Source organism: Meriones unguiculatus, chromosome 3 (genome assembly GCF_030254825.1).
Source record: "Meriones unguiculatus strain TT.TT164.6M chromosome 3, Bangor_MerUng_6.1, whole genome shotgun sequence".
Lineage (NCBI taxonomy): Eukaryota > Metazoa > Chordata > Mammalia > Rodentia > Muridae > Meriones > Meriones unguiculatus.
Window position 1 is genome coordinate 10254557 of NC_083351.1, and position 16252 is coordinate 10270808.

At 51.6% G+C, this 16252-nt stretch overlaps 1 protein-coding gene across 5 annotated transcripts in view; it reads left to right on the forward strand.

Annotated features, from left to right (window-relative positions):
- The window catches only part of Tmem51 (transmembrane protein 51), a 49577-nt gene extending 37292 nt beyond the window's left edge, over positions 1-12285 (forward strand). For 3 of the 5 annotated variants that reach the window (XM_021630979.2, XM_021630971.2, XM_060379136.1), the window contains exons 2-4: positions 3848-3923; positions 6236-6758; positions 11202-12285. In XM_021630979.2, the coding sequence (XP_021486654.1) occupies positions 6424-6758; positions 11202-11613 (747 nt within the window). In that variant the 5' untranslated portion in view covers positions 3848-3923; positions 6236-6423 and the 3' untranslated portion in view covers positions 11614-12285. Of the gene's footprint in view, positions 1-3847; positions 3924-5824; positions 5908-6235; positions 6759-11201 lie in introns of those variants that run through there. The other 2 variants (XM_021630984.2, XM_060379137.1) reach the window with 2 other exon arrangements.
- Positions 12286-16252: the final 3967 nt, after the last annotated feature.

Genomic DNA, 16252 nt, shown 5'->3' on the forward strand with positions numbered 1-16252 from the left:
AGACTCAGCCAGTGCCTCAGAAAGTGTCACTCTTGCCTCATCTCCAGATACCCAGAAGATGGCCGAGTCCTGGGAGGCAGGCCTCTGCTCTGCCTGTTCTGTTTCTCCCGATCAGTAGAAGCCTGGGCCTTTGGCCCCAGGCAAGAGGAGGCCTGTGGACAGGGAGACAGCTCTTCAGTGGGGAGGCCCAGACAGGCTTCTCCGCCTCTGTATACTGCCCTTCCTTCATACACGAGCCTTTAGGCTCACAATTGGGTAGCAGACTCAGCTGCAGAGAGCGGGAGGCACTGTGTGCCGTCGGGGCAGGAGCTCACAGCCAGCCTGGCCATGACATTCACCCATTGCCAGGGCGGCAAGCCAGCTGTGGCTCACCTCAGAGAGGCTGATGGACTCAATCAGCGTGCGTTCCAAGTGTTGGAGTCATTTGGAGTGGACAGTGCTCTGTATCCCTGGGCTCTGTCCCCATAGAGGAAGACAGGCCACTGGTGTAATGGTTTCCAGGAACACAGAATGCTCCTGGGACCTAAGGGCTGGGTCCCTGGTGCCAGTCTTGTCCGTAGGGCCATACATCAGCCACTTGCTAAGAGAAAAGCTTGAGACAGACTCCCATGGGAGACACTGGTTCCCAAACCTGCCTCCTGTGGCCAGCACCCCAGGGGCTGCAGGGTGGAGTTGACCTCTTTAACTTATCGGACACTTAAGTGATTTTGTGAGGGGCCTGGTGACACCGGCTCATGGAGTTCACCAGTGCCTTGTGCCAGGAGCCTGGGAGAGGGGCTGCCTCTCTTCCCGGCGAGGCTGGCACATTCTGGGAGATGCTCGCTTTTCTGTTCTGTGGACTCAGGCAGCTTGTTCCTCCCTGGAACTGTCCCACTCTCTTAGCTCAGACTCCATCCCAGAAACTTAAACAGCTCAGGATGCTGCAGGGCTGTTTTTCCGTGTTCTCTCTGCTCATCTTTCATTCCCTTTAGAGGTGCCACCTGGGGTGAAAATCGCAAGCATACTTCACCCCCAGCCCTGTACTGGCTGTGTGACTTTGGAAAAGCTGCTTTGCCTCTCTGAACCTGAGTGTCTTCCGTTGTAAAATCAAAGTAGTAACTATCAAATGGTTGCTATGGTTTGAGTAGCTTATAAGTGTGTCCTTTTGTTAGAAGCTGGTTCCCTAGTGTGGCAGCCATTGGACCCCAAGAGATGCCTAGGGCTCTATAAGAGAGTCACTGGAAAAGGACCGGTAGTTCTCATAGGAGCCCAGTTAGTTTAGGGGGGTGGGGAAAGGTCAGGGCTTCACACTAAAGCCCAGGCTGGCCTGGAACTTACAGTGATCCCCATGCCTCAGCTTCCCGGGTGCTTGGATGCCAGGCGAGGCTCTTGCTGTCATGCACACATAAGCTTTCCCGCTATTAGGGACCCACTGGTCTTCCCGGTGGACTGAACAAACGTCACAAGTCTGTTCATCTCCTAAACTGCATCACATAGAATGGGCCCAGGAATCATTTAAACTGAAGTCTTCAATGCCAAAGGAACGTTGACCTGTCCCTCTCTGTGCTTGTGTGAGGACAGACTGCAGAACCTGTCTGCCTAGCTCAGGGTGTGGCCCTGGGAACTCAGCCTTAAGAGAGCCATTGGCTCAGGACACAGAGGGTGGCTTTGGAGTCACATTTGATTGTGAATCTTGACCCAACTGCTTACTAGCTGTGTGCCCCAGGACAGAGACTCTGTGATGGTAGGGTTCATTGAACCTTCAGGCTGCCAGAAATATTGGGTGAGTGCCCATGGGTGCCTGACTTGCCCTGAGTGGCAATGCCATGGGTGTCTCTAAGACCGCCAGTCTCTTCCTCACTGCTCCCCCAGGTTTTCTGGTGCCCGCCTAGCTGCTCTCTGGCCCAGCAGCCCTCCTCTGTTATCCCAGGTGCCTCATCAAAGAGATCTCCTGTGCTGTTGAAACAGGCACCTGATACCTTTGGCCTTAGTCCTTGGGGATGGTGGGCCCCAAAGTCCCTGACAGGCAGGACCCCAGGAACAGTGGCAGCTCAGAGGTTTTCTCTCTCCCCCACCAGGCGACACTGGGTCTTAGCAAGCAAAGCAACAGTGGGCTAAGCTTGGCAGGTCCCCCTGGAACTCCCCGGTGCTCAGCATAGCACAGCCAGTGTCCCCGGAGCGATATCCCTTTCTCAATTGTGCAGCTTGGCACACAGTGGGTAATGCCAGGCAGCGACCAGGAGCCTCTGAGGCACAGCAGGCCGCTTTGGTCTGGCAAGCCCTCCTCCCAGTGAAGCTGATAACGGCACCACGGAGCTTCGCCTCACGAGGATAGAGCTCATCTCCTAGGTCAAAAACTGCAGCGCAGCCCAGCAAAGCTCAGGAGACCAGCTTGGGCTGTCTTGCCCTGCTGCAGCTGAGAACTTTCAGGTTTGCTGTGTTTCAATTCACAGTGAGGGGAAATGGGATACAGCAGGGATTCTTGATGTGTGGGTCTCAGCTCCCACATATCAGATACCCTGCCTATCACATATTTACATTGTGATTCATAACAGCGGCAAAATTACAGTTATGAAGAAGAGACAAAACAAGTTTATGGCCGGGGGTCACCATAACCATAACCTGAGGAACTGTATTAAAGGGTCACGGTGTTAGGAAGGATGAGAGCCATTTGGATATAGGGAGGCACAGGCCTTACCACAGAGCGAGGACCCAGTCTTTACTGCCTGGTTTCATGTCTCTGTTTGCCTTGAAGTTGTAGTCCATGGGAACTGGGTCCAGCTGAGAATTGGCAGCCATGACCCACTCTGGCCTCAGCCAGGCAGAGGGAGCACTCTGGTATTGGAGCAGAGACTTTTCCCCCCAACGAGGGAAGGTCCTCCTGGGGAGGACCAGAGAGCTGGGCTTCTGCAACCTCGGGCCCTCCAGGAGTGTGATAAGATCACCTTCCCAGGCCCCAATGTCCATCACCTTCATTCTGGCTGTGGGGATATCACTTGCATATGAGAACAAAATGACTGCTGAGTTAAACCTTAGGAATGCTTTCCTGTCTGTGTCCTCCCCGGCCTGGAGATCCCCCTCATTGGTGGAAGTAGGAGTTCAACGTTTAAACCTGCTTGGGTATTCATCTGCCCAGGCCACAGGTATCAATTAAGAGCCTGTTGCATTCCTGACATTGTGTGGTGGGAGCCAGGCAGACAAGAGCCTCCTTTCTGGACGGTGAGACGTTGATGGGACCAGGGGGCCAAAATGAGACTGTCACAGACTGAGATGGTGGCGTCCGTCCGTGGGGAGGAGGGATTTCACCTGGACACAGAGTAGAGGTTGGGATTCAGGCTGTCACGTCAGAGTAGCCTGGCATCCTTCTCTTGGGCGTGACCTTTAGTGGTTTTGCTGTGGCTGCTCATCCATCCCTCGTACCGTGACCTGGAGGTGTTTCCATTTTCTTCTTTGGAGTTGTGGTTAGTGCGGACAGTGTGTGTGGTATGTGCACATGCATGCAATTGTGCGTGCCTATGCGTATGGTGTGAAGGCCAGAGGAGGGTGTCATATATCCTGCTCTGTCACTCTCAGACAGCGTCTCTCCCACTGAACTTGGAGCCAAGCTGGCCATCACCAAGCCCCGGTAACCCTGCCATCTCCACCTTCCACTGTCCTAGAGTTACCGGCACACATGACTCGAACTCAGGTCCTTGTGCCATCTCTCTAGGTCCTGGGCCATCTCTCCAGCCCCCTTCTTTTGGTACCCCATTTTTATAGAGGCCCGCCTCAAGCTCCCAACCCCAAAACAGATGTCTTAACATGGGTACCTCACAGAATCAAACCACCCACAGCTTCCTTAGAAATGCTTTGTCTCTTTTTCTCACAGGGGGATCCATAACAGAAGGTTTTCTTATGTCAGCTGTTCACGAGTCTGACCGGAGCCACCTCCCCTATAGCCCCAGGTAGGCGAACCCCCTTCCCTCCGCTAACAGCGTGTGTTAAAACCACAGACACAGCATCATTCCCATGTCTCCAGGCTGCCTGGAACATGAACAGTGATGAGTAGGCCCGACTCTGGGGTCTGGAGAGCAGCTTGTCAGAGCCGAGCCCCCTCCCCCCCCCCCCCCCGTCCCCATCCCAGGTTGCTACTGGTTAAGGACATGCTGAAGGCTGTGTGGCCCAAATCGGCTGAGCATAAAATTAGCTTGTGTGTATATTCAGCAAGGGAAAGCAAACTGGGCTAAATATACCACAGGGCCCTGAGCGGTCAACAAGCCAGATATAAGACAAACAGCAGACCAGTGGGAACCTGAACTTCCCAGACCCAGGGGCTCAGGGGCTGGAGATCATGGGTTCTGAAGGTTGCTGCCACTAGGCCCACAGCCCCGCTAGGGTGTAACTCGGATAGTTGAGTGCCTGCCCAGCACTCATGAAGCCCTGGCTTCCAGCCTCAGCACCGCATAAACCAGATGTGGTGCTACATGCCTGTAATCCCAGCACATGGGGGGTGGAGACAGGAGGAGCAGAAATTCAGGGTCATCCTAGGCCATATAATAAGTGCAAGGCTAGTGTGGGCTACCTAAAACCTTGTCTCAAAAAACCAACCGACCAACAAACAGGAAAAATGCCCTGTGTATATAACAAGCTGGCTCCTCTGATCCTACTGCAGCTGTCTGTGCTCCACGCCTGAGTTCACACAGCATGTGCTCATACGGCACCTGCACACGTCAACATCCATGTGTATTCACACACACCCTTGATCATGCATTCACACACGTGCATGTGTGCCTGTATGCACACAGCCATGCACACACATACATACACGCCTAGGCCTGTGCACACAACTGTGAATTCTGCATGTGGCCCTTTTACACAGATGAAACTTCCCTTCTTTGAAGCGTCCAGAAGCCCAGAAAGCTCCAGTGCTTTCCTCCATTTCCTGTCAGTCCTTGTCTCTGCTTCCGGAGTGTCCTCTCCTTCCTCCACCCAGGCGTCCACAGTGCCTGCCAGTCGCAGGTAGCCAGATGCACCAGATGTATTTACTGGGTGGAAAATAGGAGGTTCGGACTTCAAGCTGAGAGAGGATGTTGTCCCAGATATTTTTAGAGTAATTTTTAACAAAGCAGAGAGTTTCAGATGAGGGTGAAAGTTTAACAAGAAAACATCTCTACTGGCATCACATTTCAAACTCCCCGATCAGCTGTGCTTTCAGAAAGCTTGGAAAGAATGCACAGTTGAAAACAGGGCCTGTCCATCTAAGCACCAGCTGGGCTATCCTGCTTGGCACCGTTTCCTGCCCACCCCTTGACTGAGGGCTGGGCAGATTGGGGGCCCATGCCCTCTCCTCCTCCACGATCTCCAATTCTGTCCTAAACCAGAGCTTTGAGGCCTTGCCTCTAGGCACCCTCAGTCACCAAGGGTCCTGGAATTGTAGCTCCTACGAGCCGAGTCCTTGAGTACCTCCACCGGAAGAAAGATGTGTTTGTTTGGTTGGTTGGTTGGTTTGGTTTCGGGGTTCTTCTGGACTTCTGCCTCCTTTAGGAAGTGGGGGAGATGGAGCTGAGGCAGCCTCATCTTTCTGGGCAGCTCCATGGTCTCCATCCATTTCACTGGGCATGAACTCAACACACTCATTGAGATCCTGATGTGTGGAGGGCTGAGACACAATGAAGGGACCACTGGAAGGCAAGCCCACTCTAGTAACTAGTGGGGCATCCATGAACACCCGGAAGGGGGTAACCTGGAAACTGCAGAGTTGCTGGGAGGGGGCGTGCCAACCAAGGTAGTAAGGCCAAGTGGCTAAGGAGGCCAAGAGGGCCATGTACATCATTCTTAGAAGAGGTGTTTTCTCCTCCAAGACAATAGGGAGCCAGGGAGAGTAGTGTACCGACTGACCCCAGCAGGCTGACTACGTGGGACTCAGCACTGACTGCTGCAGGCCCCCAGGTGACTATGATATGACTGACCATGGCCCAGCAATGCCCTCGTCCCCTCTTCCCTCCCCCCTCACAGCTCTCCTGTGAGGGCTGAGATCAGACCACACTTCAGTGAACCTCACAGCGTGTTTCAGCTGCTCTGAGCACTGACCTCGGTGGCCTCCTGCAGGGACAGATCTGGTTTTCCCTTTCAGCGTAGGGGTGGTGGCTGGACCATCTGGAATGTATTAGAGGTACGGCCAGGGTGGAGCCTGATAGCTCATCCCTGCCTGGTACCTCCCTCACAGACAACCTCCCCAAATCAGAGCTAGAATCTCCCCTTCCCTCTCCTCTTTCAGACCTCTCATCTGTGCGGTCCACCCCGGATGCCTGGCGCTTGAAGAGAGCCATTGCTTGGGAGTCTACTGATGAGTCTTCTCTGTGGCACAGGAGAGTCTCTTCACCGTGCGGAAGGAGTGTCTGTTGCCGCTACTGCTTTTTCGTTTGTCTTCTCTCTTCGAGCCGGGTCTTGCCCTCTCCCGCTGCCATGATGGCCCAGTCCAAGGCCAACGGTTCACACTATGCACTGACGGCCATTGGCCTAGGGATGCTGGTCCTTGGGGTCATCATGGCCATGTGGAACCTGGTCCCTGGTTTCAGCCCTGCGGACAAGCCAACAACGCAGGGCAACAAGACGGAGGGTGGCATCCTCAAGAGCAAGACTTTCTCGGTGGCCTACGTGCTGGTCGGGGCTGGCGTGATGCTGCTGCTGCTGTCCATCTGCCTGAGCATCCGGGACAAGAGGAAGCTGCGGCAGAGCGAGGAGCTGGCCCGCATTCAGCAGCAGGCAGGAGCGGTGCCCTCCACCCAGGAGGAAGACAGGTGAGACCCGAGTGAGCTCCCTCCAGCCTAGCGTAGGGACACACTTGCACGCAGGCTTTGTTCTACTCTGAGAGAGTACTTTGTTCTACAAGTCTGTGTTTCCACTCTCCTCCAGGAAGGTGCCTCAAACCGTTTTACAAACACCTTTGTGCTTACTAGACGCAGGCTTTCCAAATCCTGTGGCTGAGGTGGCTTATAACGTTGTACCACAGAAACTGGTGGGGCCTCGGGGACCAGGGCTCTAGGTCTCTCATTCGTCTCTCTGTCCCAGGTACTGTGTGTGTCTACTTTGATTTAAGAAGGCCAGTGCGCGATATTTCACTTGTCCCAAATATCACAAACATATTTAAATAATAGTCAGTAGATAGGGGGTATGCAGTAAAGGTTGGCACCTCTTTTAAGGTCCATTTCTATTGTGATCAAAAAACTCTGACAAAAGTTCACAATCCCAGGTCACAGTCTGTCATTTTGGGGGAGTCAAGAAGGCAGGAACTATCAACCCCACTGTCAAGAACAGAGAGCAGTGAGATAATGTGTGCAGTCTGCACTTGGCTCTGCCTCTTTTTCATCCAGCCCCAGCCCCAGTCCATGCAATGCTACCACCCTAATTCAGGGTGCGTCTTCCCACCTTCACTGACATAATCAATATGGCACAGCCCCCCTCCCCCCTGAAAGGACAATCACAGGCATTCTCAGAGGCTCGTCTCCCCGCTGACTCCAAATCAGAGGTTCTCAGCTTGTGGCTTGCGACCCCTTTGGCAAATCTCTCTCTTCAAAAACATTTACATTATGATTCGTAACACTAGCAAAATTATGGTCATGAAGTAGCAACAAAAATAATTCTGCGGGTTTTTTGGGGTGGTCACCACAACATGGAGGAATGATTTACATGGTCGCAGCATTGGGAAGGTTGAGAACCGCTGCCATAGATGGTGTCAAGTGGACAGGTATAGGTTGTCAGCACAGAGCCTGGACTAGATGTTCTCCTCATTACAGAGTCTGCTTAAGGGAGGAAGGGTTCATTCTGGCTCTCAGCTTGATGCTACGGTCCATCGGTCCATCATGGAGGGGAAGTGTGCCTGCAGGAGCCTGGGGTGGGGGTTATGTTATGTGGGCAACAAGGAAGCAGAGAGCGGTGAATGCTGGCGTTCAGTTCGCTTTCTTCTTTCCTCGCTTTCATACCCACCCAGCCCGTGCATGGTGTTCCCCTTATATCAGTCAGGGTGGATCTTCCTTACTCGGTCAGACCTCTCTGGAAACACCCTGGCCTCTGCCTGCATGGCTTTGAGCTTGATGGAGTCGCAGGGAATGGAGAAATGGCAGATGCAAGTAAAGCTGGGATTGGATCGGCAGTGTACACTGAAATGGAGAGGCACCAGCAACAGCCAGGGAACTCAGCAAGTTAGGGGGTCTCTATGGGAGAGTAGCCTTAGGCTGCAGTCATCCAGGGAGGAAGCCACAGGCAGGACTTCCTACTCCTACTGGCCAATCCTAGACCAGGAAGAAGGCCCTGCCATTATGATGAGTCTGGGACACTGATGCTCTTGACATGGCCCTGCTTCAACAATACACATTGACGCAGGCCTTCATCTACTCACGACCCTCGAAGACATCCCAGAAGTGTGATCCTAGGTGACCCCAAATCTCAAGATGACAATGAAGAGGAACCCCTCCTACCCTTGTAAAAGAGTTATTGTGAATAAACACAAAAAAGGAAGACACTGGTCAGAAAATAGACAAGCGTTCTATGATTTCATAGGTGTTCCACCTCGTTAATCCTGTGTTACAAACACAAAGACACATTCTCCTCCAAGCCCCCTCTCTTACCTATGTTAGCCATGACAGGCAGCTCTGTCATCAGAGAAATACAAGGACAGCGTGCTACAGACATTATGGGACCAACAAAGTGGTTTGAAAGGAGCCTACTGCTAAGCCTGACAACCTGGAACCGGCATGAAAGTCGCCTTTGACCTCCATCCCTGTAGCATGACACAAGTACTTGGGTGTGCAGGCACGAATAAATGATAGGTAGGTAGGTAGGTAGGTAGGTAGGTAGGTAGGTCGATAAATATGGAAAATTAAGATAGAAGAACTTAGAGACAACCTAGTTGTCCATCAGTCAGGTGACCTCGGGACATACCTGCCCCTGTAATTCTCCCGGCCACAGCTGGCTCGTGATCTTTAATGTGGAACAACCCCCACATCACTGAGAATGAGGCAGAGTGACATAGCCTTCGGGGAAGGTCCCAGCACATCAGACCTGTGGGTGGGCCAGAGAGGGACAGCAGCTGTCGGGTGGCCACAGTATTCACCATGGTTGCCTCTTGGTGGATGGATTAGGGTTTTGTTTTAGGGAATGCTGGTGGGAGGATTTGCAAAATTTGTATTTTCTTCCCTTAGATTATCTAGATAACAGGGAAGACTTTGTTTTATGTCAAAAATATTGGTCTCATTTTTCTTCCTTTTTTCCCCATCTTGGTTTTTTGAGACACTATGTATCCCTGACTAATCTGGAACGTGCTATGTAGACCAGGATGGCCTTAAAATCATAAAGGTCCATCTGGCTCTTCCTTGCCAGTACTAGGACTAAACCAGACCCTGGCATCATGAAAATATACACACAGGCTAGGCACGTACCACAGTGCTGGGACCCTTGTCTAGCTTGGGTGAACCCCTAGGTCCTATCCACCACAGGAAAAAAAAAAAAAAAAAAATATATATATATATATATATATATATATATATGATAGTATTTGCTATGTTAGTGTTAGTCCAGATTAACAGTGCCAGCAACTTGCTGCTGAATGACAGGGACACGTTCTGAAAAACGTGGGGTCCGGTGACTCTGTACAAACTGAGACAGCTACAGTGTCACTAGGTGATATAGTCTATGAGACCCTGTGCCCTGTCCCCTGTTGAGCCAAGTGTAATGGCATAAAGGGAGCCTGACTGGATCTGTGATTGAGAAAAGGAGAGTCTGGGAGGACGTGGCTCCATTGGTGGAGTATTTTCCTAACGTGCTGGAAGCCCTGGGTTCGATCCCAGTACCATATAAACTGGTGGTGCATACCTGTGATCCCAGTACTCTGGAGGCAGAGGCAAGAGGCTCACAGGCCAAGGTCATCTTCTAAGGAATTAGATCATGGGTTTATAGAGGTCAGGAAGCCTCCTCAGCCCCTGTCTGCAAGCTGGAAAGCAGGGAGGCTTCCCAGAGATGCCATTCAGCCTTAGCTCAAGAATGTGAGATCCAGGGGAACCCTTGGGGACCATCTGTGGTCCAGGTATAAGAGGCTGTGAGCTGACCCAGCTCCACAATGAGACAGAGCAAGGGCAGAACTCCTCAGAGCCTCCCTTGTTCTACTGACGCCTGCCATGGACCGGATGACCCAGAGACCTTGGGGAGGGCATCTTCTGGGATTTGAATGTGAGTCTCTTCCAGGAAGGTCTTCTGCCATTACATGGTCATCACGCCAAATTAACCATCACACACACTTAGTCTAGAAAACTCCGGAAATATGCAAAAGAGGAGAGTCAATTACCCATAATCCCCCCACCCCTGCCACATGCAGAGGTGAGTTCCTTGAATAATGTGAGAAGAGGCGTAAATGCTTGATGTTCCTTCTCTACTTAGGGACACCCATCTTGCTAAACATCCACAGCTGTTTTGAGGGCCACACCTTTGACCAAAGAACTCAGCTGGGTGTTGGGATAAATATTCCACCCAGTGTGTTATGAAGTGTGAAATGTTTACGGCCAAGTTCCCACCCAAACAACACCATGTAGGAATAGTTCAGTAAGGCTTCGCCTCCTCCCTCCCATTCCCTAAATCTGTGACCTTTGCATTCGTCACATTTGTCAAATACCTAAGAAAAGGAACTTAAGGAAAGAAGGGTTTGTCTAGGCCCAGAGTTGAGGGCACATTCATCCTGGCTGGGAAGAGACCTGGTGGAGGGAGCATGAGGCAGCTGATCACAGGTACCCATCCATGGTCAGGAAGCAGGAAGAGGTGGGCGCCAGTGGTCTGCTCAGTTTCTCCTTTTGGTTCAGTCCAGTACCCCAGCCCATGGCATGTGCCACCTACAGTGAGAACGGGCCTTCTCACCTCAATTAACTCAGGCTGGAAACCCCTCACAGGCAGTTCCAAGAGCTCCCCTCCTAAGTGCTTCTAGATCCTGCCAAGCTGACAGTCTCATTAACCATCACAGCCTTGATGAATTTTTTCCTCCATCCGGAAAATGGGCATAATACAAAATCCTTCCTTGTAGTGCAGTTGGGAATGGGAAATTGTTCCTCTGTGCTAAAATACCTACTGATTAATTCTAGAGCCCACGTGGTTTGCAGAGTCGGTCCGTGTGGACCTAGTGCTCGCATGCAAACCCGAGTCCACCTTTGGTGGCCTTTCAGTGACATGCGTGCTGACGCTCTGTGTTTGTCATCCTGCAGCCAGGAGGAGGAGGAGGAGGCCTCCTCCCGGTACTATGTCCCCAGCTACGAAGAAGTGATGAACACGGGCTACTCAGAAACCAGGGGAGAGGAGCAGAACCCGAGGCTGAGCATCTCTCTCCCCTCCTATGAGTCGCTAACGGGGCTCGATGAGACGACCCCCACGAGCCCCAGGCCGGAGACGGAGACCGCCAGCCCAGGGCACGCTCCCGACAGGCAAAACTCCAAGCTGGCCAAACGCCTGAAGCCACTCAAAGTTCGAAGGATTAAATCTGAGAAGCTTCACCTCAAAGACTTCAGGATCAGCCTCCCAGACAAGAACATCCCTCCTCCCTCTATCGAGCCTTTGACGCCTCCACCGCAGTATGACGAGGTCCAGGCGAAGGCTCCCGAGGCCCGGCCACCCGACTGAAAGACCCTTCCGACGTCACTCCCCCCATCTCACCCTCCACACCAACAGACTGCGCCGAAACCACTTCAACCTCAGACGAGGGGTCAAGGCACACTTAGCCACTGTGATGGGGATTCTGGGTAAGAGGGAGTTACTATGGACCGTTCACGGAGCCTCACAGAGCAGGGGCATCAGCAGGATGTTGGGAGCTTGTGATACTCCGGAGCACAAGGTGTGTGGCCTTGGCATCCCCTCCATCTTCCTTCCCACCTCGGGGTCGTAGGCCACACCCTCCTCTCCCGAGCTGGGATGGGATTCCTAGTGACTGTGTTTAGCTGGAGGTTGTCTCCTTTCGCTTCCACCATAGTTGCTGTGTTTCAAAAAGAAACCAGGTTTTGTGCTTGCTTTCTTCACTGGACATGGCTCAGCTTCGGCCAAAAGGGCACGGGATTGTCTTGTGAATAAAATGCCAAACGGGTGGGTGTGAGTTGTCAGGGAGGGCCCCTAGGGGCCCCTGGAGCTGTCGGTTCTTTGAGGGTGTAAGGCCTGATGACCTTCAGTGTGTGGGTGACTGGCTGATTCCGAACACTGGTCTCCTGTGGGTAACGGAAGGAGGAGAGGAAAAGTCGCTGTTCCGTGTCTTCTCAAAAGCCGCGTGACTGGGCATTTTATAATAAAAGTGTTTTCTATGTAGCACGCCTGACCATTGAGTCATTTCAGCAGGAAGTATCAGTAATAACAGCCAGTCAACATGGACACTTAATTCACTTAATGTGAGGGAGCTGTGTTCTGAGCACCAGCTGTGTATCCCATGTCGCCTGTGCCCAGCCTGGTGCCCGTGTCAGCCTGCGGGTTAGCTCACGGGCCTGGGTTAGCTCAGCACCCCACATTGCACCATGAATGAGAAGTTCTGGCCTCGGGCCGTCCGGCTCCAGAATCTGAGTTCGTACTCTCTCTGCCAAGTAGCTTCAACATTTACCTGGCCACTTGGGAGCAGACCCGCCCTCATCAGCCCACAGGCAGCTTTAGAAGGCTCTGGAAACTTAGAGCAGCACCCCGCCTGGTCCCCAAGCAGCCCAGGGAGAAGCTCAGCCTGTCACCTACCGTCAGAAGTGACTGGAGGTAGATCCGTCCCCTCTGGGAGGGGACAGTGTCTGCTGGGCAGTACATAGCACAGTGAAATACACGAGGGACCACAGACTGTTAAGGAAGGAAACAGATCTTGGCCCTGGAGGAAAGCCTGGGAGAGAGAGACCTGAGCCCCAAGGACTCTTTCTGTTCTCTGAGTTCCCCAAGGACTCTCTCTGTCCCACCAGGAGTGGTCTGATGGGAGCCCCAGTGCTCCATGGAGTCTATGGAAGAGAAAGCTCTCTGCCCCTGAATGTTTCACAACAAGCTCCAGGAAGCTAGAAGGCAAATTACAGGTTTAGCCCCAGGCAAGATGGGATGACAAAAGGTACAAATCTCGGTAGGGAGGTGAGGAGCCAAGCAGGGGATCTGGCTCAGATGGGAGAGGGCTTCTCTCACGTGCAGGAAGCCATGAGTTCAATCCTCAGCACCACACAAACTATTTGGTTTTGCTTTTTAGAAAAAGGGGTGGAGGAAGACCAAACAAGTAAAAGCAAGAGAAAAGCCCTCATCCTCTTCCATTCTTTCTGCTCACTTTTTTCTTTGGCCGCTAAGAATCTAACCACCCCACAACCCCAGGCACATGCCAGACGAGGCTGTTCCTCTGAGCCCAAGCCCAGCCCTCTCCTTGTCACATTTTTGTTCTTCAGGCAAATAGAAGGCAGAGACCAGGAAGAAGAAACACACCCAGGTGTCCTTGAGCCATACATGGCCCCCCGGACAGTGGAAGAGCAGAGACAGGAATCAGATCCAAGGCTCTTTTTTTTTTTTCATATTATTTTTTAACTTATTTTTTTATTTATTACAATTTTGTATCCCAGCTATAGCCCCTCCCTCATCCCATCCCAATCCTGCCCTCCCTCCCCCCCTCCTCCAATGTCCCTTCCCCAGTCCACTGATAGGGGAGGTTCTCCTCCCCTTCCACCTGACTCTAGCCTAACAGGTCTCATCAGGACTGGCTGCACTGTCTTCCTCTGTGGCCTGGTAAGGCTGCTCCCCCCTCAGGGGGAGGTAATCAAAGAGCCAGACACTGAGTTCCTGTCAGAGACAGCCCCTATTACCCTTACTAGGAAACCCACCTGGAGGCTGAGCTGCCATGTTCCACATCTGTGCAGGGGTTCTAGGTTATCTCCATGAATGGTCGTTGGTTGGAGTATCAATCTCAGAAAAGACCCCTGCACCCAGATTTTTTGGCTCTGTTGCTCTCCTTGTGGAGCTCCTGTCCCTTCCTCTTTAAACCCCATTGCACACTCTCCCCAACCCACGATTCACGGTAGGAGCCTCAACAGCCTGGTGGTCCTCAGGTGACCTCCATGTTTTCAGGTCACAGCTGCAGAGGTGTGAGGAAACCAGTCAGGAGCTGCGCTGGGTGAGGCTGCTTCGCTCTGGGAATTTGGTCCTGGACTGTGTGAGTGGGGAATGGAACCAAATGCCAGCACCTGTGCGCCATCGTTGCTTTAGCATTTTTGACTGCAGATCGGTGTGGCCATTTGGCTGCTGTGACCACCCCACCATGAAGCACTGTACCGTGAACTTCAAAGCACCTTGTGTTACTGACTTTAAAGAAAAAACGTGTGTACGTGGTGTGGTGTGTGTGGTATGTGACCATGTGAGTATGAGTGTGTGTGTGTGTGTGTGTGTGTGTGTGTGTGTGTGTATGGCATTTGTATATATGGTGTGCGTGTAGTGATGTTTGTGTGTGTGTGCATGTATGTGGTGTGTACACATGTGTATATGAGTGTGTGTGTGTGTGTGTGTGTGTGTGTAGCGAGTGTGTCACAGTGAACATGTGGAAATGAGAGCCTGCAAGAGTCATTTGTCTCCTTCCATGCACAAAGCACAGGGATTAAGCTCAGGCCGTCAGGCTCGCTGAGGGAGGACACAGCATCCTTCACGGATCTCCCGGCTCCCCCAGGGATGAGGACTGCTCTCATCTTGCCCTCAGGATGGTCCCCTGGAGACCCTGAACCTCCTGTCATCCATCATCTTGCCCACCTCGTGTTGGAAGGTGTGTGCCTATGAATACACGAGACAGTAAATAGAGAGAAGGGTTCTTTTGAAGAGAGACTGTCACTCTTAGAGCTTGGCCTGAAAGTGTCACGTATGAGTTTTATTTAAAAAAAAAAAAAAGAAAGAAAGTAACTTTTACAACGCCTATTTTCCTATCCCGCCCCCATCCTAGTCTAATTTCCTGTGGCATCGCAGGAACACACTGCTTGTCCCTTTCTCCAAATCTGGTCGGTCCCCAGCCTGCCTTTACTAGAACTTTGCATTGATGTAATAACCTGGAATTTATTAACGTTCTATAACAGGAACAGCAAAGATAAGGCCAGTGGTGCCTGCAAAGGAAAACACACCCTGGGCATTTGTAGATTACTGAGCGGCATGCTTGGAGCCGACAGAGGGCATGTGGCAAAGTAAAACGACCAGAATACAATTTTGGAAGGGGAAATCATGGTGCGGCTTTTTTGGGTTATAAATCTTCTCGGGAAGAGGAAAGAAAGAGAACTTCAGATAAGACGGTATGGCACCCAGAGATAAGCCTCCGCGTTGTGGAGAATTCAGGAACTGTGCGGGACTTCAAAACCAGGTATACGTTCTTAGTCCTTGCATTGTCATATCTGAACGTACCTCTGATGACAGAGCTGAACAAAAGGGAAAAAAAAAGTCACCGGCGTCCATGAGAAAAATAACAGGCTGAAGAGACTGCAAACCTTCCTGAATAAAATCTGCTAGGCCGTGCGGGTAGTGTTCGCTTGGAAATGAGGCAGGATTTGATACAAGCTAGTGCACCTGTGACAGAGAATTCTCTGCTTTCGAAATGCAGTGACAGAGATCGAGAGCTGCATTCTCTTATTTCTGATAAATTTCTTGTTTGTTTTAGAAAACCAGATCCACAAGTTACCTTGTTGGTGTTTTTTTGTTGGTTTGTTTCTTCGTTTGTTTGTTTTTGTTTTTAGGTACAAATGAGCACACCACGAAAGACTTTGCCAAGAGTAAGTTCATTTTAGCCTCCAAATCCACACAAAGGCGGCAGAGAAAGGTTTTCAGAAATACACATTACAGGAGATGTGTGGGAGGAAGACAATCATTTTAGTGACCTTACCGGTAACGCTGAGGGAGCCAAGATGGCTCCGCAGGTAAAGGTGATTGTAGAAAAAGCCTGATGATCTGAGTTCCACCCCTGACACCTGCACCTCCATACATGGGCTGTAGCAAGCATCACACACACACGTGTGCACATTAAATAAACGAATAAACGTACTAAAAATTTTTAACAGTAATGTGGGATCAGTAAGACAGCTCAGCTTGTGTAGGTGACCTGAGTTCACTCCTCACTGTCTTAGGGTTACTACTGCTTTGCTGAAACACCATGACCAAAAGCCACATTGGAGAGGAAAGGGTTTATTCGGCTTTCACTTCCACATCACTGTTCATCACTGAAGGAAGTCAAGACAGGAGCTCAAGCAGGGCAGGAACCCAGAGGCAGGAGCTGAGGCAGAGGCCATGGAGGGGTGCTGCTTACTGGCTT